The sequence below is a fragment of the Aotus nancymaae genome, unplaced genomic scaffold (genome assembly GCF_030222135.1).
Source record: "Aotus nancymaae isolate 86718 unplaced genomic scaffold, 86718_ANA_hifiasm-v0.15.2.pri h1tg000007l, whole genome shotgun sequence".
In the NCBI taxonomy this organism is placed as follows: domain Eukaryota; kingdom Metazoa; phylum Chordata; class Mammalia; order Primates; family Aotidae; genus Aotus; species Aotus nancymaae.
In genome coordinates this window covers 11,622,977-11,650,463 of record NW_026988418.1, presented here as the reverse complement: position 1 = coordinate 11,650,463, position 27,487 = coordinate 11,622,977, and the positions used below count along the sequence as shown (strand labels likewise).

The following is a 27,487-nucleotide window of genomic DNA, read 5'->3' as shown; positions in this document are numbered from 1 at the left end:
GTCATGATAAATGATCTTTCTAATGTATTGTCAAATTTGGTTTGCTAATATTTTCTTGAGAGTTTTTATGTCAATATTCATCAGGGTTATTGGCCCATAGTAGTATTCTTTCTTTGATATGTCATTATCTGGTTTTGGTATCAGGGTAATACTGTACCATAGAATGAGTTTGGAAATACTCCCTCCTCCTCTATTTTTTGGAATAGTTTATGTAGGATTGGTATTAGTTCTTAAAATGTTTGGGTTGTAGATGATGGCTCATCTCTGTAATCCCAGCTCTTTGGGAGGACAAGGCATGAGGATCTCTTGAGCCCAGGAGTTTGAGACCACTTTGGGCAACATGGTGAGACTTTGTCTCTACAAATAATGATAATAATAATGAAGTAGACAGATGTGGTGGCATACATTTGTGGTCCTAGCTATTTGGGAGGCTGAGATGGGAGAATTGCATGAAGCCAAGCGTTTAAGGCTGTAGTGAGCTGTGATCACACCACTGTCCTCCAGCCTGGGCAACAGAGCAAGATCCCATCTCAAAATAATAGTAAAGTAATAAAAATAAACGTTTGGTAAAGTTATTTAGTGAATCCATAGGGCCTTGGGCTTTTCTTTGCTAGGAGACATTTTTATTACAGTTTTGATCTTATTATATATGAATCTGTTCAAGTTTTGAATTTCCTCATGGTTCAATCTTGGTAAGTTGTATGTGTTTAGAAATTTGTACATTTTTTTCTAGGTTTTCCAATTTATGGAATACAGTTGCTCGTAGTAGCCTCTAATGCTCCTTTGAAATTCTGCCATATCTGTTGCAATGCCTTTTGTTTCATCTCTGTTTTTATTTATTTGGGTCTGCTCTCTTTTTTTTTTCTTGGTTTGGCTAAAGGTTTGTCTATTTTGTTTATCTTTTCAAAAAGTTAACTTTTCATTTTTTTTCTTTTATTCAATTCAACTTTACTTATTTATTTATAGTATTTCTTTCTTCTACTAATTTTGGCTTTGATTTACTCCTGACTTTCTAGTACTTTATGATGCATGATTAGGTTGTTCATTTGAAGTATTTTGTCTTTTTTTTCCCCCACCTACTTGTCATCTTTTTAAATGTAGGTACTTACTGCTATAAGCTTTCCTCTTAGTATTGCTTTTGCTGTATCCCATAGGTTTTGATATGTTGTATTTCCATTTACTTTAAGAATTAAAAAAAATTTTTCTTAATATATTTATTGATCCACTGGTTATCCAGGAGCATATTGTTTAATTTCCATCTGTTTGTATGGTTTCCAGAATTTCTCTTGTTACTGGTTTCCAGTGTTGTTTCATTGTGGTCAGAGAAGACACATGATATAATCTCAATTTTTTAAGACTTATTTTGTGGCCTGACATAATGGTTTACCCTTGAGAATGATCCATGTGCTGAGGAGAAGAATCTGTATTCTGCAGCCCTTAGATGAACTGTTCTGTAAATATCTATTAGGTTTATTTAATCTATAGTGCAGATTAAGTCTGATATTTCTTTGATGATTTTATGTCTGGATATCAGTCCAGTACTGAAAGTGGAATACTGAAGTCTCTATCTATTACTGTATTGGGATCTATCTCTTTAGCTATAATAATATTTCCTTTATATATCTGGGTGCTCCAGTGTTGGGTGATATATATTTATAATTGTTATATCCTCTTGCTTAATAGATTGTCTTATCATTATATGGTGAACTTGTCTCTTTTTATAATTTTTGTCTTGAAATTTATTTTGTCTGATATAAGTACAGCTACTTTTGCTCTTTTTTGATTTCTATTTGCATGAAATATTTTCCCATTCCTTTATTTTCAGTCTATGTGTGTCCTTATGAGTATAGTGTGTTTCTTGTAGGCAACAAATTGTTGGGTATTTTTTTGTAATTTATTTAACCACTCCATGTCTTTTGAGTGGACAAGTCAGTCCATTTTCATTCAGTGTTGTTATTGATAAGAAAAGGCTTTTTCTGCCATTTTTGTTTGTTTCCTGGTTGTTTTGTGGTCTTATCTTCCTTCTTTTCTTCCTGTCTTCCTGTTAGTGAAGGAGATTTCCTCTGATGGTGTGTTTTAATTTCTTGCTCTTTATTTTTTGTGTTATATTGTATGTTTTTAGATTTGAAGTTAACATGTCATAACCCTTTGTTTTAAAGTAGTGACAACTTAACACTGATTTCATAAACAAACCAGCAAAGAGAAAATGAATAAAAACTCTACACTTTCCTTTATCTCCCTGCTTTTTAACTTTTTGTTGTTTCTATTTGTATTTTACTTTACTGTCTATGTCTTGAAAAGTTGTTGTTTTATTATTTCTGATAGGTTCATCTTTTAGTATTTCTACAGAACATATGAGTAGTTTATATACTATAGTGTTATAATATTGTGTTTTTCTTTGTGCTTACTATTACCAATGAGTTTTATACCTTCAGATGATTTGTTATTACTCATTAACATCCTTTTCTTTCATACTGAAGAACTCTCTTTCACATTTCTCATAGGACAGGTCTGCTGTTGATGAAGTCCCTCAGCTCATGTTTGTCTGGGAAAGTCTTTATTTCTCCTTAATGTTTGAAAGATCTTTCTGCCAGATATACTATTCTACAATAAAAGCTTTTCCACTTTAAATATATGTTGCTACTTTCTCCTGGCCTGTAAGATTTCCACTGAGAAGTCATCATGCTGCCAGATGTTTTGGAGCTCATTTGTGTGTTACTTGTTTTTTCCGTGCTGCTTTTTGGATCTTTTCTTTATCCTTGGCCTTTGGGAATTGGATTATAAAATGTCTTGAGGTAGTCTTATTTGGGTTAAATCTGCTTGGTGTTCTATAACCCTTTTGTACTTGAATACCAATATCTTTATCTGGGTTTTGGAAGTTACTATCTCTGTTACTATCCCTTTGGATAAACTTTCTACCCCATCTCTTTTTCTACCACTTCTTTAAGGCCAAGGAACTCTTAGATTTGTCCCTTTGAGACTATTTGAGCAGTGGTGGTGACTGTTGTAGGAGACAAAGGACCCATCAACAGCCTCTGGGGACTGGGTTCTCAGAGAAATGCTGCATTGCAGTGTTAGTCCACAGGTGGGGAAGGGTGGCTGCACTGGGAGCATGACACTGAGGCAGGGGTGCCTTTTTCTGCAGGGAGCAGTAGAAGTGGGAAGTTGTGCAGTGCATAGTTTGTCCTCTTCTCCATACTGTGACTGCGGTGTCTGTCTTTGGGGCATGTGAAAGTGCCTGGCCTTCCTCCTTGGTGGGATGCAGCAGTTGGCACCAGGATACTCAGGGATCACAAGCCTGTGGGATTCCACATGGGCTTGAGCAGTGCCCGTACACAATCTCCAGGCAGCTTACTGTGTTAGAGTAGGGGTGCAGGACCAACAGGGCTCTGCATTGACTAGCATTACAAAGTTCTGTGATGGGAGGGTGTAATACCAAGAATCTCTTACTTACCAGTCCCTTCCCTGCATTAGGGAACTTTTCCCAGTTCTGCGGTGGTCCTGCTTGCAGGGCTACCTGACTTCACTGTCTTCTTTCCATGATTACCATGTCTTCTCTGGTGAATTTCATTATGCTCTCTTAGACAATCTACTTGAATTGTTAGTATTTCTTTGCTATTTTGAATGCTCTCCATGAGACAGGCACTCACTAGCCACTTATAGTTATCTGTCATATTGGATTTTGAGAGCTCTTTATATATTCTTGGTACAAGTCCCTTCTTAGATAATAGGGTTTGCAAATATGTCTTCCATTTGCAGGTTGTCTTCTGCCTTCCTAATACTGTGCTTTGAAGCATAAACGTTTTTTAATTTTGATGAAATTCGACTTTTCTGTGTTTTCTTTGGTTGCTTTTGCTTTGGATAGCTCAGAAATTGTTGTTTAGTTTAAGGACATGAAAATTTATGCCTATATTTTCTAATGGTTTTACAATATTGGCCATTACATTTAGTTCATTGATCAATTTTGAATTGATTTTTGTATTTTGTATGAGCTAGAGGGTCCAAATTAATTCTTTTTCATATGGAAATCTGGTTATCCTGGCACCATTTTAAAAAAGATAACTCTTGGCCAGGTGTGGTGGCTCACGCCTGTAATCCCAGCACTTTGGGAGGCTGAGGTAGGCGGATTATGAGGTCAGGAGATTGAGACCAGCCTGGCCAATACGGTGAAACCCCATCTCTACTAAAAATACAAAAATTAGCCAGGTGTGGTGGTACGCACCTATAGTCCCAGCTACTCAGGAAGCTGAAGCAGAAGAATCACTTGAACCCAGGAGGCGGAGATTACAGTGAGCTGAGATTGCACCATTGCATTCCAGCCTGGGCAACAGAGTGAGACTCCATCTCAAAAAAAAAAAAGTGAACTGTCAACCAACAGAATGGGAAAAAGTTTTTGCAGTCTACCCATCTGACAAAGGGCTAATATCCAGAGTCTACAAAGAACTTAAACAATTTTACAAGAAAAAAATAACCCCATCAAAAAGTGGGCAAGGTATATGACCAGATACTTTTCAAAAAAAGACATTTATGCAGCCAACAAACATATGAAAAAAAGTTCATCATCACTGGTCATTAGAGAAATGCAAATCAAAACCACATTGAGATACCATCTCACTCCAGTTAGAATGGTGATCATTAAAAAATCAGGACACAACACATGCTGGAGAGGATGTGGAGAAGTAGAAACACTTTTACACTGTTGGTAGGAGTGTAAATTAGTTCAGCCATTGTGGAAGTCAGTGTGGCAATTCTTCAAGGATCTAGAAATAGAAATTCCATTCGACTCAGCAATCCCATTACTGGGTGTATACCCAAAGGATTATAAATTGTTCTCTTATAAAGACACATGCACACGTATGTTCATTGCGGCACTTTTTACAATAGCAAAGACTTGAAACCAACCCAAATGCCCATCAGTGATACACTGGATAAAGAAAATGTGGCACACATACACCATGGAATACTTTGTAGCCATAAAAAAGGATGAGTTCATGTTCTTTGCAGGGACGTGGATGAAGCTGGAAACCATCATTCTCAGTAAACTGACACAAGAACAGAAAACCAAATACTGCATGTTCTCAGTCATAAGTGGGTGTTGAACAATAAAAACACATGGACACAGGGAGAGGAACATCACACACTGGGGCCTGCTGGGGGATGGGGGAGATGGGGAGGGATAGCAGTGGGTGGGGAGATTGGGGAAGGATAACATTAGGAGAAATACCTAATGTAGATTGGGGGATGGATGCAGCAAACCACCTATGTAACAGTCCTGCACGATCTGCACATGTACCCCAGAACTTCAAGTATAATTTAAAAATTCTTTTTTAAAAGTAAAAAATAATAAAAAAGATTACTCCCCTATTCAGTTCTCTTGGCATCATTATAAAAAAATTAGTTGACTATAAATGTATGGGTTTATTTCTGGATTCTCAGTTCTATTTCATTCATCTATATATCTGTCCTTTTCCTATTATCATACTATTTTGCTTATAATAGCTTTTGTAGTAAATTTTGATATCAGCAGTTGTTAGTGTTCCAACTTTTCTTCTTTTTCAAAAATAACTATCCTAGGTCCTTTGCATTTCTGTATGAATTTTAGGATAAACTTTCCAATTTTTGCAAGAAAGCTGCAGCTGGAATTGTATAGGAATTGTGTTGGCTCTCTAGATCATTTTGGAGAATATTGCTTTCTTAATAATAATTATTTAAATAAGTTTTGATCTGTGAAGATAGGACTTTAAAATTTTATTTAGGTCATCTTTTATTTATTTAAATATGTTTTGTAGTTCGGTGTTCATTTTAAGCTTTTTAAATCAAGTTTTACACCTAAGTATTTTGTTATTTTTGATGCTATTGTACATGGTGTTGTTTCCTTAATTTTATTTTCAGATTGTTTATTGATTTGATAGTGTTTAGGAATACAATCTATTTTCATATGTTAATCTTATATCCTGCAGTCTTGCTGAACTTATTAGCTCTAATAGTTTTTGTGTGTGTGTAATATTTTAAATACAGAATCATCTTATCTGCAAGTAGAAACATGTTGATTTCCTTTCTGATCTTGATTTCTTTTGTCATATTCTTGGCTAATTGTCCTGGATAGTACTTCCAATATAGTATTGAATAGAAGTGGGGAGAGTGGCCATCCTTGTTATATTCCTGACCTTAAGGGAAAGATTTCACTCCTTTACAAATAAGTATGGTATTAGCCGTATGTTTTTTATAGATGGCATTTATTATCTTGAGGAAGTTCCCTTTTACTCCTAGTTTGTTGAGTGTCATTGGTATTTGTCAAATGTTTTCCCTAAATCTATTGAGATGATCTATCATTTTGTCCTTTATTCTATTAATATGATGTATTACATTGATTGAATTTCCTATGGGTCAGCCTTGCGTGTGAGTCAACCTTGCATTGTTTGGATAATTCTCACTTGGATATGGTGTATAATCCTTTTTATGTCTTGCTTGATTTGGCTTGCTGGTATTTTAGTGAGAAGTTTTGCATCCATATTCATAAAATTTATTGGTATTCAGGTTTTTTTCTTGTGTTATCTTTGTATCTTTGCTTTTGGTATCAAAGGAATAATGACTTTATAGACTGAGTTGGTGAGTGCTTCTTCCTCTTAAATTTTTGGAAAGAAGTTGTAAAGATTTGGTGTTCATTCTTAAATGCTGACTGAATATATCACCATGAAATCATTTGGTTCTGAGCTCTTTGTGTTAAGTTTTTTTGATTACTAATTCAGTCTCTTTCTTTGTTATAGGTGTATTCAGATTTCCTGTTTCTTCTTGGGTCTGTTTAAACAGCTTTTTCTTTCTACTAATTTGTTCTTTTCATTATAGATACAATTGTAGACACTGCTGTAATTATTTTGGTTTACAAGTATTCCATATGTTTTCTTATTATCCTTTTATTTTTATAAGACCTCTAGTAATGTCCCATTTTTCCTTCCTGATTTTAATTATTACAGCCTTGTTGGCCTAACTAAACATTACCAAATATTTTATGATTTCGGAGAAGTAACTTTGTTTTTCATTGGTTTTATCCAGTTTTCTATTCTTGATTTCATTTATTTCCATTCTAATGTTTGTATTTTACTTGTTTTGGATTTGGTTTTACATTCTTTTTCTAGTTTTTGAAGTGAAAGTTTTGGGTTATTGATTTGAGATCTTCTTTTTTTCATGTAGGTGTTTACAGCCATGTTTTTCTAGGCTCACTACCTCATTTTCATTATCAGGTTTTGTATGTTTTGTTTTAATTTAAATTTCTCTTGAAGTATTTTCCAGTGTCCTTGTGATGTTTTATTTGACCTATTGGTCATTTAGTAGTGTATTGTTTGATTTCTACATATTTATTAATTACCCAAACTTTCTTTTGCTATTATTCTCTAATTTCATTTTATTGTGGCCAGGTAACATATTTTATATGATTGCAGTTCTTTTAAATTTTTTGAAACTTGTTTTATAGCCTAACATATGATCTCTCCTGGAGAATTTTTCATATGCACTTGAAAAGAATATGTATTTTGCTATTGTTGGTGGAATGTTCTATAGATGTTGTTAGGTCTAGTTGATTTATATTGTTATTTAGGTCTTCCATTTACTTGTTGATCTTCTGCCTAATTGTTCTGTTCATTGCTGAAAAATGAAGTATCGATGTCTTCAAACTATACACACCCATACATCCTGTTGGTTCTGTTTTCTCCGGAGAATCCTGACTAATACAGCATGAGAGTAAAAAACTCCTTGGGACCACAGTCCTAGGGGGCTGTCACAGGTTTATAGGCTTTATCTCTAGAAACTCAAGCAAATGCTTCAGCATGAAAAACAGCTGAGTATTGGTAGGGGCAGTAAATTTTGTGGCATTTTGACTTGACCTAGTCCCATCTCCTGCTCTCTAGCTGCATAGTAGGCTTGATAAAACGACATGCCACATTCTCAGTGAAAACCAAAATTTTGGCAGGCACTGTCAGAGGTAAAATAAAGTTAGGGTTTCTTCAAAGACCATTCGCAGAGAATTGTCACCATTTGACCTGTCTGGAGATTGCCTGGAAGACCCCACTTTGAGTGAGAGCTCTCCCAGTGCAAAATTTTTGCCATGGAGGTCATTTTTAAAAGAAACAATTGGCCAAGTGCAGTGGCTCACGCCTGTAATCCCAGCACTTTGGGAGTCCGAATTAGGCAGGTCAAGAGATAGAGACCATTCTGGCCAACATGGTGGAACTCCATCTCTACTAAAATACAAAACATTAGCCAGGCTTGGTGCGTGCCTGTAGTCCCAACTATTCGGGAGTCTGAGGCAGGGGAATCACTCGAACCTGGGATGTGGAGATTACAGTGAGCTTAGATCAATCACGCCACTGCACTCCAGCATGGCAATAGAGCCAGACTCCATCAGGAAGGAAGGAGGGGAGGGGAGGGGAGGAAAGGGAAGGGAGGGGAAGGGAGGGGAAAGGAGGGGAAGGGAGGGGAAGGGAAGGGAGGGGAGGGGAGGGGAGGGGAGATTGTTTAACCTCATTGCAAACAGAAATGGTGGATAGCAGTTGAATTAAACAATAGACCAATAAAGCTTTGAAAAGCTATCACATATTCCTGGGATTTTAGAAGACCACTCATATTTGTAGAACTGTGCATATGTCCAGGGCTATGTATTTGATTAGAAAAGACAAGGCCCTAAGCTTTCGATTCCAACCTACCTTAAGGCTGTGCATAAACAAGAAGTTAAAGGTTAGGCTAATTGTTAAAAGTGTACTCCCAAAATATAGAGCCACTCAGCATATACTGGGAGACTTGATGGTTCTAAGGATTTATAGAAATGTCTATCCAATCATTACTTGATGTCTCAGCTAACAGAATAGAGATATCAGTGATCACCCCCGAAAAAGAATATTGACTTTGCAGAACTAAGAAAATCATGAAACTAAGAACTAGAATAAACAACAATAAACAGTGGAAATGGATAAAAAAGCAATGACTAGAAACTGTCCTTGAGGATCCTACACATTGGACTCAATAGACAAAGACTGTAAATCAGTTATGTTAAATATATTTATTCAAGGAACCAAAAGAAAGCATTTCTGAAGAAATAAAGTGTTAGAATTATGTCTCATAAAATATAACATTTCAATCAAAAGTTATAAACTATTTTTTAAATAACCAAATAAAAATTCTGAAGTTGACAAGTACCTTATTCAGAATTGAAAATGTTTTGAAGTGAAAAACTCCAGAAATGAAAAATGTATTAGGAGGACTCATTAGCACATTTGAACAGGCAGAAGAAAATACGATTGGACTTCAAGACAAGTCAAGTAAGGTAATTCAGTGTGAGGAACAGAAAGATAAAAGAATTAAAATAATGAACACATACAATTTGTGGGATATTACCATTAAGCATGCCAGCATACCTGTAATAAGAATTCCAGAAAAAGGCAGGGAAAGAAAGGGACAGAAGGAATATTTGGAGAAATAATGGTCCTTCCCAAATTGAAGAAAAATATTATCTAAAGAGCTCAATAAACTCTTAAGTAGGAAAAACTCAAAGAAATCCACACTTGAGATTCATCATAAACCATAAGAATGAAGCCAAAGTTAAGCCTAGCATCATGGCAAGTACCTGTAATCCCTAATACTCAGAAGGTTGAAGCGGGAGAGTCAGTTGAGCCCAGGAGTTCAAGGCTACAGTGAGCTATGATTTTGCCACTGCATTTCAGGTTGGGTGACAGAGTTAGACCCTAAATCTAGAAAAAAGTGATTTAAAAAAAGCCAAAGACAAAAAGAGAATTTTAAAAGCAGCAAGAGAGAAGGTATCCATCACATTAATGTGTTCCTCAATAAGATTTTAAACTGGTTTAAATCAGAAACTATGGAGTCCAAAAGGCAATGTGATGACATATTCAGTGTACTGAAAAGAAAAGAACTGTCAACCATGAATATCCAGCAAAACTGTCTTTCAAAAATATAGGATAAATTGGCATTCTCAAAACCAGGTTTATCACTAGCAGATCTGCACTACAAGAAATACTAAAAGGAGTCCTTCAGAAGGAAGTGAAAGGACACTGGACAGTAGCTCAGATTCACAGGAAGAAATAAAGAACAATGATAGGCCGGGCGCGGTGGCTCAGGCCTGTAATCCCAGCACTTTGGGAGGCCGAGGCGGGCGGATCACTAGGTCAAGAGATCGAGACCATCCTGGTGAACATGGTGAAACCCCGTCTCTACTAAAAATACAAAAAATTAGCTGGGCATGGTGGCACATGCCTATAATCCCAGTTACTCAGGAGGCTGAGGCAGGAGAATTGCCTGAACCCGGGAGGCAGAGATTGCGGCGAGCCGAGATTGCGCCATTGCACTCCAGCCTGGGTAACAAGAGCGAAACTCCGTCTCCAAAAAAAAAGAGCAATGATAATGGTAACTAGGTAAATATAAAAGATAGACTAAATGCAGTTTTTGCTAGTAACTCTTTACTTCTATCTGATTTAAAAGATGATCTCACAAAACAATAATTATATGTTGGGAACATATTATATAAAGATGTAATTGGTGTAAAAATAGCAATTAAATAAAAGTGAGAGATTATAAATACATAAGAGCAAAGTTTCCATATCCTGTTGAAATTAAGTTGGTATCATCTAAACTTAGATTCTTCTGTATTAAGAAGTTATCCTTGTGGAAACTACTAAGAAAATGTCTCAAAAATATTGTGTATAGGGAATTAAAAATGAGCACTGGAAAATATGTAACACAAAGGAAGTTAACAATGGAGAAATAGAAGAAAAAAGACATAGAAAATAGCAAAATGGCAAATGTAAATCTTATAGGTAATTCATGATATTTAAAAAATTAGGGCTGGGCACGGTGGCTCACACCTGTAATGCCATCACTTTGAGAGGCTGAGGCAGGCAGATCACAAGGTCAGGAGATCAAGATCATCCTGGCTAAAACGATGAAACCCTATCTCTACTAAAAATACAAAAAATTAGCTGGGCGTGGTGGCATGTGCCTGTAGTCCCAGGTACTTGGGAGGCTGAGGCAGGAGAATTGCTTGAAATTGGGAGGCTGAGGTTGCAATGAGCCTAGATCTCGACACTGCACTTTAGCCTGGGTGACAGAGTGAGTGAGACTTTGTCTTAACAAAAAAAATTAAACACTCCAATTAGGAGGTAGAATATTGGCGACTGGATAAAAATCATGGTTCAATTATATTCTGTCTACAAGAGATGCACTTTACATTCAAAGGCACAAATAAGTTGAATGTAAAAGGAATCAAAAACATACCATTCAAACAACCTAAGAGAATTGCAGTGGCTAAACAACTATTGGACAAATAGACTTTAAGAGAATTTTTTCTTACTAGAGACAAATAAAAATATTTTATAATGTCAACAGAGTCAAACAATGAGGAAGATATGACCATTACTAATATACATGCACCTAAAAGAGATCCTAATATAAGCAAAACTGACAGAAGGAAGAAATAGATATGCAATGTAATAGAGATGTCAGTATCCCACATTCACCAGTGGATAGAACAGACAGAAGGTAAATAAGGAAATATTCATTCCAGTTATGTCACATCCTATTACTTAAAATTTCCAGATTTCAACACAAAATTACAAGATATGCAACAAATCAGAGAAGACCAATAAGTAGTTAATAGCTTATAATAAGGTGTAATGCTTGTTGCCTCCTTGTTTTTGAATAACTTGCCCTTTGAAAAAATACTCTATACAGGGACTCTTACAAAAGACGGGTACATGTATAGAATATGTATATATAAAATGTCACAAAATATAGTCTGAACATTTGAAAGGAATAACCTTTAAGCTAATCTGTTCCTTTTTGTTTCTCAGGTCTGAATTCCCCTCTATGATATCCCTACTCTACAGGAATAGTTTTAGTGGTTGTATTTTCACTCCCTTTAAGACAGCTATCCTGTTTATTTCTTTTCTTTGCCAAGTCTTTCACACTCACTATAGGCAATTACATTTTTTTTGATAATAGACTAAATGTTCCACTTCACTGACTTCTCAGAATAGGTAAAAATAAGGAACATCTAATAATATACTGTTCAAGAAAAAGATCTAATAATAAGAAATGGCTGAAAATAAAAGGACAAATATATACCATTAAAGCACTAACTAAAAGAAAGTGGTTGTATCTATATGACTAGTAGACCAAAAAAAGTTAAAGGGGAAAAAAAAAAGCAGTTATGGAAATAAAGGTTACTTCATAATGATAAAACTGAGAAACCATAACAATTCTAAATTTGTATGCATATTTTCTGCAATTTTTAAACAAGCTCTATTATTTATTACATTAATGCTCTCTTCCTAGTTTCATGCCATCAGCAAGTTTTTAAAATCATTTTTCTTCACAATGTGTGTTCAGCTGATTTCTTATATAAAGTGAATGAACCCCTTACTAATACTAATCCTTATTTGTGTTTACTAGTTCCTTTTGTTATCAGTTCTATTTATTCCTCTTCTTGTTTGACTAAGGAACACAACGATATTGGCTAGTAGTTGAGAAAGGTATTTGATATTAAATTATATAAAATTACCATACATATAAACTTAACTGTGAATGATATAGTTAACAAAGCCGTCTCTTCAGAATACTATTTGTAATGTCCTTGTATGTGTCTATTAGAAATGAAGAACAGGCTGCCCATACAAGGTTGGGGAAACCACATACTTTCATTCAAATTACCTTACCTTTCATTGTTGCCTTTTCTGGCTTGTTACTGCATTTTGGCTTATGATTAATAAGTAAGTCATTTCCTTTGTAAGTCATAGGTGCATGTTAAAATGCTTGTATCCTTGTGTAAACTACTAAGACAATGTCTCAAAAATATAATGTTTAGGAAATTAAAATCGACAATGGGAAATTTCCGAAACAAAAGAAGGCAACAATGGAGAAGTAGAAAATAGACGTAGAAAATAGACATAGAAAATAGCAAAAATGTCAAATGTGAGAAACAGAAAGAAAAAAGAATAAAAATAATGAACACATATGGATTTGTGGGATACCATTAAGCATGCCAACGTACCTGTAATAATAATTCCAAAAAAAGAGGGGGAAAGGAAAGGACAGAAGGAATATTTAGAAAAATAATGGTCCTTGCCAAACTGAAGAAAATTGTTATCTAAGGAGCTCAATAAACTCTTAAGTAGGATAAACTCAAAGAGATCCACACTTGAAACTCATCACAAACCATAAGTCTGATAATTTTCTCAAATCCTTATTCATCAGAATGCAGGTACAAACTCTTGAGTTCATATAACAATGTATATTATTAATTTACATATCTTGACACAGGATTCGTTCCTATATTTTTATGGATTCAAGAGTTATCACTGGTTACCTAGTCTTTGATAAACAATATTAGCAAAAGCTATAATAAAACCGTATAGGTTTATTGAAAAGGATAGTAAATCCTCACTTAACCTTTTTTTCCCCCAAAGAAACACTAGCATTTAATTCAGTTTCTTATAAATTGAATTTATAAGGGGAGGGGAAGAACATTTTCTGAAGAAACCTAAGCATTATTTTGGGGACAATGAGACAATGAATTAATGGAAATCTTTAACACTTTTCAGGATGAGAGAGACCTAGAGAAAGATGATGAACTGGAACTGAAAAGAAATCTTTTATACAGAGACTCTGCCTATGACAGTGACCCCGAGTATAGGTATGAATGATATATATGTATATCTTTCTCATAGTTCTTATAAAAATAACTGTTTTATAATCTGCTGAATTTGTGGGAAATTTAAACTCAAAAGGATAATTAGTATATTTTTATTTTTAACTCTAAATTTCTATTAAATATTTTAATATGTTTACATTACTGAAACCTATCTGTAAAAACAAATATAGTCAATTATTGGTGATGCCTTTCATCCTACTTAAGATTTGTCTGCCCTGAAAACTTACATATTTCAGAATGTATGTATTCTAATATAAAAAAATAGTTGTTATAATTTTAGACCATGAGCCAACCTTTTTAATAATTTAAGATCAAATTCTGTAAGAGCAAATTCTGTTCTTCTAGCTTAAAATTTGAGAAATGTTAATGATAACATTTATACAAGTTTATCTGAGCAAATCTCATCAAGACTTTTGACAGCTCTGTGTCAATTGCCATAAAATGCAGTATTAAAAACTGTAAATTTGGGATTCATACAGCCAAAGGTTCTTTGACTTCTTGGATGCTATACCACTGGTTGCTAAAATACACAGTTTTCACTTTCCTGAGATTCCTGAAGAACAAATATAAGAAACAAAGCTCCAGGGATTTCCTGCTTTGGGTTCCCCTCCCAAAACAGCGTGGGAGCTGTCTTCTCTCTGTCTTTCTTTCTCTCTGTCTAATAAATCACACACACACACTCTCTCTCCAAATAATGGAATATTTTTTATTGCTAACTTGGGTTTTGCATTCAAGTCTCTGATCTTTACTCTGGTAAGCTGAGCTAGACCATCTATGAACCTGTGAGGACTTTTCCTTTTGCCCCTTACACAGAGAATAAGTGGGAGTGTCACCTCCTTTCTCAAAGTTACTGCCTCTCAAACAAGAAGCAATCTGGGCCTCTCTTTAAAGTAAATAGTTTATTATAGATAAATTTGAAGAAGAAACAATCCAAAGAGGAAAAGAGGTACACACTCTGAGGAAGATTATTTTTTTACCCTTTGTTATTCTTCATTAAAGACATGTTCCCTAGATAGTCATATGGATTAGCATCCCAATTTTGGGTGCTTACCCCATATAATTAATTCTAATTTGGGCAAGAAGTGAGAAGAATTGATATAAGAGTCTTATTTTCAAATTATCTAAGTTGTTTTGTAAAAATATAGATTTCCACTTTTTACCCCCACAGATCCTGGTTCTTACAGACATGGAAATCTATATTTTAAGAAATATCATGGGGCCAGGTGCAATGGCTCATACCTGTAATCCCAGTGCTTTGGGAGGCCCAGGCAAGAGGATCACTTGAGGCCAAGAGTTTGAGAACAGCCTGGGCAACATAGCAAGAACCTATCTCTACAAAATAAATAAGATAAAACAAAATGGGATATCTTGGGTAATCCTAATGTAGGTAAAAACTACATTTTCAAGAGTGCTGCTGTCAATTTAAAGTTTGCCATAAACCCCAACATTGGTTCTTTTTTCAGCTCACCAAGCAGTGTTATTAAGCTTTTGATCACCCTGAACAATTTGGTACCTCTCAAATTAGAGTTAAGCAGAGTGTCAGAAAAGTTCTGCTTACACATTTTTGAGATCACTTTATAATTTTTGCCACTTCTCATATATATATATGAGATTCATATATATGAACCAATTGGATGAAATGGTCAGTCCTTCAAGACCTTTTAGAAGAGTATCTTTGATATTAGCTCCAGAAGCTATTGAAATGATTCGAATATTATTTTAGTTTTATTCTCAAGTAATATTATTAGGCCAAGAAGTCCTCTGTTCTGCTTTCCATCTCAAAGATTAGAGGAACTACACTCAAAGTAATCACCTCCTTGCTAGCCTTGAGGTTTCTATCAGCAGAAGTCAAGACAGAGTTTTCAGTCTTGACTCACTGTCAACCCTCTACAGATGCTGTTTGACACAGGCATCAAGAAGAAGTTTGCATGAACCTCTGGAATGACTGAGTGAGGAGTCAGCAAATCCTCTTCCTCAAAAGAAAGAAGCTGAACAGAATTGTCAAAAACAACAATTTAAGAACTCTTGGAATTGACCAAAAGCATATAACAAAAAAAACTACTCATTATACTATCTAAAAGAAAGAAAATTAGCATATCGAAGAGATATTAGCATTCCCATATTTATTGTAGCATTATTCACAATAACAAATGGAATATTATTCAGCTATAAAAAAGAATGAAATCTTTTTATTAGCAACAACATGGATGGAACTAGAGGACATCATGTTTAGTGAAATAAGCCAGGCACAAATATCACCTGTTCTCACTCATCTGTGGCAGCTAAAAAAGTTGATCTCATGGAGGTGGAGAGTAGAATGGTGGTACCAGGGACTGGGAAGGGAAGGAGGCAATGGGGGTGAAGAGAGGTTGGTTGATGAGTAGAAAAATACAGTTATGAATAAGGGATAAGTTCTAGAGTTTGATAGCCCGGTAGGGTGACTATAGTTAACAATAATTTGTTGTATATTTCAAAACAGCTAAAAGAAAGATTTGGAATGTTCCTGATATGAAGAACTGCTAAATGTTTGAGGTGATATCCCATTTATCATGATTAGATTAACTACACATTGCATGCATGCATCAAAATATCATATGTACCTTAGGAATATGTACAATTGTGTATCAATTTAAAAATTAACTTTAAAAATTTACCGAATCTTAGTAAGAACAGTTAGAGTCTGTGACATCATATTTGGAGATTCCATCCCCATCTACCACTTCTCAGCTCCATTGCAAAAAAGTTATATTAGAGAATTCATGTTGAAATACTGGCAGCTCTGCTCCCAAAAATAGCTGACTATATGGAGAGCAGAGCATGGGAAATTCCATTAACAGAAACAGTAATGGTTTGTTGGCAATAAGCAGGGGAGACCTGAAGTTTTAATACTGGTTGGAGCAGACAATAAAGATCCTGAGAGAAGACCACAGGTGGCTGGCCTTGATAAAATTCTACTTATTCCTGGTTGGGTAGAAGATTATGTTCATGCATAAGGCTGTTCATATGCTTGAGAGATACTGGTGAAGGCCTTAGTGAGCTACTAATTTATGACTGAATGTGACACCTTCTAAAGGCAGAAAGTAAAATCCAGGGCAGACTTGTAAACTAGACAAACTTTGACTATATTCTCAAAGCCACATATAGATCCATTGGTAAAATATGGAAGCCTTCTAGGCTTACTGGCTCTGACTAGTCATTTGCTGGTCACTAAGCTATGCTGACTCCGTGGTAGCCCCTAAGAAGCCAAGTAAAGTACCATATGTTCTCATTGCAAATAGGAGCTAAACAATGGGTACACATGGACATAGAGAAAGGTATAATAAACACTGGAGATTCTAAAAGGTGAGAAGGTGTGGAGATTCTAAAAGGCAGGATAGGGTTGAAAAAAATACCTGTTGATTAGGGTTCACTGTTGAACCACTGTTGTACACTAAAAGCTAATAACCCAGATTCACCATGATGTAATATATCTGTGTAACAAAACTGCCCTTGCATCCCCTAAATCTATAAAAATAAAATAGCAACAATTAAAAAAAAAGAAATGAGAGAAACAAGCAGCTGCACAGTATGAAGGAAACAGTTCACAATATCAGTTTAGGCAAATCATTAAAGAATCGAAAGAAATACAGAGTTGCTGCAGTCTCAACTAGATCTAAAAGATCATTTTCTACAAAAACTTTGAGACATGTAAAGAAAAAAGAAAGTATGACCCATATACATGAAAAATGAATTACTGGAAACTCTCTGAGGAAGTCTAGATGTTAGATTCAGCACGCTTCAAGGCAGCTACATTCAAAGCTAAAGGAAAATGGGTTTAAAGAATTGAAGTCTAACAATGACTTATCAAATAAAGAGCATTAATAAAGAGATCAAAATTATTTCTTGGCCAGGCGTGATGGCTCACACCTATATTCCCAGCACTTTGGGAGGCCGAGGCAGGTGGATCACAAGGTCAAGAGATCGAGACCATCCTGGTCAACAAGGTGAAACCCCATCTCTACTAAAAATACAAAAATTAGCTGGGCATGGTGGTGTGTGCCTGTAGTCCCAGCTACTCAGGAGGCTGAGGCAGGAGAATTGCTTGAACCCAGGAGGCGGAGGTTGCGGTGAGCCGAGATCGCGCCATTGCACTCCAGCCTGGGTAACAAGAGCCAAACTCCGTCTCAAAAAAAATATTTTTTTATTTCTTTGTGTTTTTCTCAAGAAAAATTATGCTCAGCACTCAATACTTTTTTTTAAAGTCTGTATATACATTGAGGTTTTCAGCCATGGGGTCTAGCAGATATTCACTGTTTTTCTATAGAAAGAGCAGAGTGGGATAATGTAGTTTCCTATGTTATCTTCCAGGTATCAGCTTATCTACAATAGTTGTCTCATGTCTTCTATCACCTTTAAGTTGAAACTAATTTGAAAGAAATCTCTTATCAAGAACTGAATAAATGACTCCTTATTTCCAAAACATTTGGTTTGGGGAGCTGAGTAGGGAAGGAATCTACAACCCATAAGACCTCCTTCTTGCTTTCATATTGTATGGCTTCTAATACATTTTAGACATTTGCTATGATAGCCCTGCCAATTCCCAGGGCCATAGAGGATGCTTATTCTTCCTTTTAGTACCTTCTACATTCATTTCAAGTTTCTTCCATTTTCAGGAGATTAAAAATTCTCTCGTGTGTTTCTCGCGTCGCTATTCTATTTCAGCATTAGCCCAAATTTTAATGACCAGGCCTGAAGTGATGCTTCATATAAATGGGAATTGGCCACAAAAGAAGAAAAATAAAGATAAAAATCATTTTAAATTTGTGTTTAGAATATGATCTCTCCTATTATGGCTGTTATGTAGAATTTTTAACACTATTGTCCTTTTATAGAAAGGTATTGATAAAAACTGTTTTCTATTTGTTTTTGCATTGTTTTAAGGATGACAGTAGGAATATGCTCAATAAAAATGTTTCAATTGTGAAATTATTCATAACAGAATTTCAGTTTGAGTAATTTAAATTTTCTCTTTAGTTTTTTTAAAAACATTGATACATAATAATTGTACGTATACCTAAGGTACATATGATATTTTGATGCATGCATACAGTGTGTAGTAAATCAAATTATGGTCATTGGGATATCACTCAAACGTTTATCAATTCTTTGTATTGGGAACATTCCAAATCTTTCTTCTAGCCATTTTGAAATATACAACAAATTATTGTTAACTATAGTCACCCTACTGGGCTGTCAAACTCTAAAGCTTATCTGTTCTTTATAACTGTATTTTTTTTTTCTTTTCTTTCTCTTTTTTTTTTTTTTTGAGACGGAGTTTTGCTCTTGTTGCCCAGGCTGGAGTGCAATGGCGCATTCTCGGCTCACTGCCACCTCCGCCTCCTGGGTTCAAGCGATTCTCCTGTCTCAGCCTCCCAAGTAGCTGGGATTACAGGCATGTGCCACCACATCCGGCTAATTTTTTGTATTTTTAGTAGAGATGGGGTTTCACCATGTTGGCCAGTATGTTCTCAATCTCTTGACCTCGTGATCCACCCGCCTCGGCCTCTCAACGTGCTGGGATTACAGGAGTGAGATAACTGTATTTTTCTACTCATTAACCAAACCCCCTATTCCCTCCTCCCCTTCCAAGTCCCTGGTAACCATCATTCTACTCTCAACCTTCATGAGATCAGCTTTTTTAGCTGCCACAGATGAGTGAGAACATGCAATATTTGTCTTTCTGTGCCTGGCTTATTTCACTTAACATGATGTCCTCTAGTTCCATCCATGTTGTTGCTAATGAATAGATTTTTTAATAGCTATATAATATTCCATTGAGTACATTTCCCACATTTGCTTTACCCCTTCATCCACTGATGGGCACTTGGGTTGATTTCATATCTTTGTTACTGTGAATAATGCTACAATAAATATGGGAGTGCTGATGTCTCTTTGATATGCTGATTTTATTTCCTTTGGCTATATACCCAGCAGTAGGATTACTGGATCATATGGTAGTTCTATATGTAGTGTTTTGTGTTTTTTTTTCTTTTTGAGAAACCTTCATACTGTTTTTCATAGTGGACTGTACTAATTTACATTCTCACCAACAGTGTATGAGCATTCCCCTTTCTCCACATCCTCACCAGCATGCATTATTTTTTTTTTTGTCTTTTTAAAATAAAAGCCATTTTAACTGGGTTGAGATTTCTTATTGTGGTTTTGATTTCATTAGTGATGTTGAGCATTTAAAAAATATATCTTTTGACCACTTTCTTTCTTCTTTTCAGAAATATCTATTCAGATATTTTGCTCATTTTAAAATCAGAAATCAGATTATTTGTTTTGTTTTTTGCTGCTGAGTTTCTTATATACTCTGGTTATTAATCCCTTCTCAGATGAGTTGTTTGCAAACATTTTCTCCCATTCTGTATTATATCTCTTTACCTTGTTGATTGTTTCCTTGGCTGTGCAGAAGCTGTTTAGCTTGATGTGATTCAATTTGTTTATTTTTGCTTTGGTTGCCTATACTTTTAAGATGTTACTCAAGTAATCTTTGCCCAGATCAATATCCTAAAGCATTTCCCCAATACTTTTTCCTAATAATTTCTTCCTTTCAGGTCTCACATTTAAGTATTTAATCCATTTTAGTTTGATTTTTGTATGTGGTAAGAGATAGACATTGTTTTTATTTTTCTTGCCTAAGAATATCTGGTTTTCCCTGCACCATTTATTGAAAAGACTGTCCTTTCTGCAATGTATGTTCTTGGTGACTTTGTCAAAAATGAGTTGACTTTAAATGTGTGGATTTATTTCTTCATTCTCTATTCTGTTCCATTGATCTATGCATCTGTTTTTATTCTAGTACTATGCTGTTTTGGTTACTGTAGTGTCACAGTTTAATTTGAAGTCAGGTAATGTGATGCCTCCAGCTTTTTTCTTTTTGCTCAGGATTCCTTTGGCTATTCTAGTTTGTGTGTGTGTGTGTGTGTGTGTGTGTGTGTGTGTGTGGTTCCAAATACATTTTAGGATTTTCTTTGTTGTTGTTGTTGTTGTTGTTGCTGTGTAGAATGTTATTAGTATTTTGATAGAGATTGCATTGACTCTGTAGATAGCTTTAGGTAGTATAGGCATTTTAACAATATTGATTTTTCCAATCCATGAACATGGACTATGTTTCCATTTTCTTGTGTTCTCTTCAGTTTCTTTCATCAGTGTTTTATAGTTTTTATCATAGCAGTCTTTCACTTTTCTGGCCAAATTTTTCTTTTTTTCTTTTTTTGCTGTTGGAAATGGGATTGCCTTTCTGATCTCTTTTGCAGATTGTTTACTGTTGGCATATAGAAATGCTGCTTATTGCATATTTTTTATTTTACAACTTTACTAAATGTGTTTATTCATTTTAATTTTTGGGGGGGAGTCTTTATGTTTTTCTAAGTATAAGATCATGTTTTCTATAGAAAAGGATAATTTGACTTCTTTTTCAATTTTGATCTGCTTTATTTCTTTCGCTTCCCTAATTGCTCTGGCTAGGACTTCCATTACTATGTTGAATATAAGTTGTGAAAGTGGGCATCTTTGTCCTGTTTCAAATCTTAGTGGAAAGGCTTTTCATTTTTTTCCCATTCAGCATAATATTAGCTATGAGTTTGTTATATATGGCCTTTATCATTTTAAGGTATGTTCCTTCTATGCCCAGTTTATGAAGGGGTTTTATTATGAGTGGATGTTGAATTGTATTAAATGCTTTTTCAGCACCCATTGAAATGATTATACTTTTTTTGTTTTTGATTCTGTTGATATTATGTATCATATTTATTGATTTGCACATGTTGAACCATCCTTGCATCCCTGGAATAAATTCCATTTGAGCATGGTGAATGATCTTTTTCATGTTGAATTGAATTTTCTGATACTCTGTTGAGGATTTTTGCATATGTTCTTCAGGAATATTAGCCTGTATTTATTTTTGTTGTTGTGTTTTTTTTTTTTTCTGGTTTTGGTACCAAGGTAATGCCAGGTAAAATAGATTTTCTTGTATCTTCAATTTTTTGTAATATTTTGAGTAGACTTCTTATTAGTTCTTCTTTAAGTATTTGGTAGAATTCAGCAGTGAAGCCACAGATCCAGGGCTTTTCTTTTAAAAGAGAGTTTTTATTACTGCTTCAATATTGTTAGTCATTATTGGTCTGTTCAGGTTTTGTATTTTTTCATGGTTTAATCTTGGTTTGTGGGTTGTGTGTATTCAGGAAGAAACTTTGTAATCTCTAACAGACCTGGTAGGTCTAATCTATAAAAATTATTTCATTAATTGAAATATGTCAATTATTTATATAAGAAAATAAACTTGGGCTGACTGTTGTGACTTAGGCCTGTAATCCCAGCACTTTGGGAGGCCGAGGCTGATGGATCATCTGAGGTCGGGAGTTTGAGACCAGCCTGACCAACATGGAGAAACCCCATCTCTACTAAATGAACAAAAAATTAGACAGACATGATGGCACATGCCTGTAATCTCAGCTACTAGGGAGGCTGAGGCAGGAGAATCGCATGAACCTGGGAGGTGGAAGTTGCGGTGAGTGGAGATTGCGCCATTGCACTCCAGCCTGGACAAGAAGAGCGAAACTTCATCTAAAAAAAAAAAACAATGAAAAGAAAACTCAACACTTTATCCATAAAAATTATAATTCCAGAATTTAATATTTATGTTAGTAAAATTATAACACTGATAGCATAAAAGTGCTATTAATCCTTAAGAAAGAGTTGCCTTTCCTTTTCTGTCTTCATCACAGCTAGCCCAATCTTAGTCTATTTCATTAGCTTCCTACAGGCTTGCTCTCACATACATGCGTGTGCACTCTCGCTCTCTCTCTTGCTCGTGCTCTCTCTCTGTCTCTCTCTTGCCCTCTTTCTTGCTCTCTCTTGCTCTCTCTCCCCCTCCCTCCCTTCCTGTCTCCCACTTTCTTTTTTCTTTAAGACTCTCAAAACTACAGTTGATCCTTTCACTTCATTCAAACTCTTCTGCTTTGTTTCCATTTTCCACAAATGTTCCTATTTAGCCTAATTTTCTACTCTGAGGGCAATAGCAGCATGGCGTAGTAGAAGGAGCCTTAGAGCACACACATGGTCTCCTTTTTCATTTTGCCAATTACTAGCTGAGTAGTCTTAAACAAGTCACTTAACCTCACTGAGTCTTAATTTTTGTATCTACCAATTCTAAGGGTTGTAAAATGTATTCTTAAATATATATAAAGTACCTAGTTTAATGTCTCATATTTAATAACTTCTGTATTTAAATTTTAAAACAATCCTGTAAAACTAAAGTTAAAAAAGCTGAGACTCTGGATAGTTAAATAAATTGCCCAAGGTCTCACAGCTTATAAAGAACTGGGCTGGAATTCAGTTTCAAATGTGCCTGACTTTTAGCAACGATGCATTTTTATGCTGGCCATACCAGGCCACCTGTGTTCTGCTTTTATCATGCTGTACCTGTGTCTATTCTCTGAATTCTTTTTTAACTCTAACACAAACTTTTCATTTTACTGTTTTATAACAGTTTTACACAGATAGTTCTGCTTCCCCTTTTAAAATGTCCGTCCCTCTTTGAAAGCACAGGCATTATTGGTGTTTTATTTTTCACAGCCTCAGCAGAGTATTAAATACCCATACAGTACTCAATAAATATTTGATTTACATAGTACTATCTCTAATTTTGTTTCATTATTATTTTGTACCTTTTATATCTCTTTTTATAGCTCATGTCAGCAACCACAGGGCACTTTCCATTTGGACGATGGCGAATACTGGTCCAACAGGGCAGCCTCTTACAAGGGAAAATCCCACCATCCCATCTTTGAGAACAGCATGGACAAGATGTACAGAAACTTATACAAAAAGGCCTGTAGTTCTGTTTCTCATACACAGGAAAGCTCCTGAGACATCCACATAAACTGCATGAGTGTCCGTGTCAACTTCTCAATGAAAATGTTTGATATGATCAATATCTGTATTTCTTTTTTTTTAATGGGATTATAACTAAGTACAATAGTTAGACTTGAATAAGTTTATTACTTCAAATGGGAAATTGTCATAGGCAAGCCTTTTAAAATAATCATTACAGAAGAGTCTGCTGTGTTGCAAACATCAAAGCTCTGTCACACAGTCACAGCTTCCAATATGTGAGGATATTGTGTTACATGTACATCTCAAATTACCATCTACAAATCCAAAAATAGTTCCTTTCTAGAAATGTTTTTCTCCCTTACCTTGTAATTTTCTTTTCATCTGCGTAACTGGTTATCTTGTCTGTGTAAGATTTAATTAATATTGACTACCTTTTATTGGTGATGAACAAAATAATATACAGAAATGAATTTCCTAAAAGTTTAAATGCTATTTTAACTAACATTTTCTACTTTTTCCTTTTTCAGAACAGGCTATTATATTTCTTAGCTCATTGACTTTCATTTTAAAGGCTATATGACCATTCACTCATTTTTCTCTGAAAGAAGTACTTAAGTTGCCTAAAATGCATAGCAGTTATCTAGAAATATCATTGGCCATGGATGATCAAAAATTTGAATAACTAGTTTTTAAATACAGAATTCTTTCCATGATATTTTTCTAGGGTCAAACATTTTAGTGCAACCAGAATCAGAAAATAACTTCTATTGGTAAGCTTATAGAAACTCAAAAATAATAATGGAATTATATTTTAATTTGAGTCTTTGGGATCTGTGTAAGTATCATATGGCCCAAGAAATTACTATAGTATCCTCACTTTAAAAAAACACTTGGAACCACAGTGTAAAATATTACAGCAGAATACTTTGTGGTAGACACTGAACATTTTGTTGATTGATGGATAGACTTAACTTCTCCTCCCCCACCCCAACACCCACCTGTGAACCAGTGATACTTTGAAGATATAAAGAAATCAGCTACTTTATAATTACTAGAGAATGAGGGGAGGGAAAGGAGAGAGTAAGGTAAGTGAACTTGGGTTATAGTCTTAAGAGTTGACTAAAAGATATTTTCTCATTGACTCTGTTTTTGATTAATTTTACAGTTATGATTGAGGAAGAAAATAATGAACTTCCTTTAAAATGAAATTAAAATGTGAAACTTGGTGAATTATTTTTGTAATAGAACTTGTTACCCATGTTAAGAGTACTTTAGTATCACAGTCTGTGATATGTCAGAAAGAGTATTAGCGCTCTCTCTGTGAGGCAGTAGTCCTAGGCTTTAGTGTCCTGTGTCTAGCTGAGTCTGTTTTATTCTCAGATCCTTTGTTTTCTCAGCTATCAAATGTTGAGAATGGAGTAGACCCCAAACTATGTTCTGCAGACCAAGACCACTGTTTTAGGAGATGATTGTAGGAATGTAGATAGAAGTATGTAATGTAATTGGTCATGTAAGTTTAGGAAAATCTGTTTGCTACACACACACACACACACACACACACACACAGACACACACACCTACACCTCTTCAGAGAGTCCTATGTAGAATTATAGAAGTAAAAAGAGATGACTTTAATGCTGGAACAGTGCCTGTAAACTGGGGCTGTCTACAGCAAACTAGGATATATGGTCACCATGCTCATTGTGAGCACTAGCCTTTAGTGTTAGAGGCTTTAAGAAAATTCTGGTATAAATCTATTTTGCTCTAGTATGTAGTAGACAGCCTGGCATGTAGTTGACATTCCTTAAATATTTATTGAATTAACCCAGAATTTTCTAAACTAAATTTAGCATGTAACACTATTTGTTATTCTGGGCACCATCCGCCATTCCCCTAGCTCCTCACACTACCCACCAATGTTATCCTCAGGTACGTGTGGATACCTAGGCTGCAGAAATACTGGACTACATAATTGCTGAGTTACCTTCTGGCTGTTATATGATGAGGTATTTTACAATAAGCTTTTGAAGGTCAACATTGAATAATGCTCTTTTACAAATATACATATCCTCAGCATTTTTCTGTGGAAAAATAAAAAGTCTTTTAAGAGTTGCTGTTTGGTGAAAAGAACAAACATGACTTTCAAAGAAAATGTTTTATTACTACCAAAATCTCCTGAGTGAATAAGTACCACAGAAATGACTTACTACACCTGTATCTGCTATTGGTTCTGACCAAGGCTGCAAAAAGTAGGGCTTCTGAAAGGGAAACTTTAGAATCTGATATTCTGAAAGATGTTTTCCTATGGATTAAGGTTAGTGTCTTTCTGAAAGTTGGGGGAAAATTTCCTGGTAAATATTAATAGCATCTTTGTGAAGTGTCTGATTATCTTCTATTCCCTAGGGGGAAAGAGTGGTCCATATTGCTCTAACTACTACTGTGAGTACTTACACTGTATTGTTTTCAAAGAGTAAAACCTTTAAGTACTAATAGTTGTATTTTCTCATTCATAGGAGCAGAAAGGTACAGTTGTTTATTCTCTTAGCCTTTTTTTCCCCTGTATTTCCTATAAATCTAAGAATAGTTATTGGAGTTAATACGAAAGATACATAGGCATTTCTTCTTACTTTTAATTTTTTTCTTTAAATTATAAAAAACTTGGGGATTTAAAAAAATGTCAGAATCAACAAATAAATGTGAATTATTGGAATGAGACTCTTCCCCTGTTACGTAACCTTATTTAAGTCATTTATGCTTTTTGGAGCTCAGTTTTCTCAACAATAAGGTGATCAAAGAGTTAATTTAGAGTGATCCTTTGACATTTTATAATTATATAATTAGTATGTATGATCAGGAAGTCCTAGGCAGGCAGAATTGTTTTCTGATTTCCAAAGATTAAACCCCTGATTTAAAAATCTGGAACGAATAGAGAATTTTCGTTATTGTGTTCATTTACTAATAATAGCTTTATTGAGATTTAATTCACTCTGAAAAAGTATACAATTAAGTGATTTTTACTATATTCACAGAGTTGTGCAACTATAACCACTAGCTAATTATAGAATATTTTATAACTCCCAAAAGAAATCATGTAACCATTAGCAATCACTTCCCATCTCCTCCCCGCAACCCCTGGAAACCACAGATATGCTTTTTGTCTCCATGCCTGTTCTGGACATTTCATATAAATGGAATCATACAGTATTGATCTATTGTATCTGGCTTCTGTCACTTAGCAGAATATTTTGAGAGTTTATGCATGTTGTAACATATATGAGTACTTCATTTCTTTTCATTACTAAATAATCCATTATATGAATATACCACATTTTGTTTATTCATTTGATTGATAGATTATTTGGGTTGTTTCTACTTTGTAGTATTCTGAAATGCTGTTCTGAACACTAGTATACAAGTTTTTTTTGTGGATGTATTTCTCTGGAGTATACATCTAGAAGTTGACTTGCTGGGTCCTATGGAAACTATGTTCAACATTTTGAAGAACGAACAAATTGTTTTTCAAAGTGAGTGTACCATTTTACAATTACTGTGTTGATCTTTATCTTACCTTAGAATCTTAGTTACACATTCAAGCCTCATCTGTATATTCATCACATAGGTATTAAGCACTATGTTAGAAATAGAGGGTATATAATTTCACAGTCTGAAAATGTGAAAAGCAGTGTATTGAAACATTTGCAATGGTTTGGTAACTTCTATGATATGAAAATGCAAGAATGGGGATAAGGGCCTTCTACCTTGATGAAACAGAACATGCAGAGGCATGAAAATGGGAGGGAGCATGATTGTTCAGGAAACTCCTCAAAGTGCTTTAGCTAGAAGTGGTGTGCATGGTTGTAAATGGTATGGTAGAATATGACTAATGCAGTAAGA

General features: G+C 35.0%; 1 protein-coding gene across 5 annotated transcripts in view; it reads left to right on the top strand.

Moving 5' to 3' along the window:
- Nucleotides 1-26,916, top strand: part of SPATA6 (spermatogenesis associated 6) — a 160,915-nt gene extending 133,999 nt beyond the window's left edge. For all 5 annotated transcript variants that reach the window (XM_012434815.2, XM_012434814.2, XM_012434817.3 and 2 more), the window contains exons 11-12: nucleotides 13,602-13,693; nucleotides 23,446-26,916. In XM_012434815.2, coding sequence (XP_012290238.2) covers nucleotides 13,602-13,693; nucleotides 23,446-23,626 — 273 coding nt within the window. In that variant the 3' untranslated portion in view covers nucleotides 23,627-26,916. The remainder of the gene's footprint in view (nucleotides 1-13,601; nucleotides 13,694-23,445) is intronic.
- The last annotated feature ends 571 nt before the right edge of the window (nucleotides 26,917-27,487 follow it).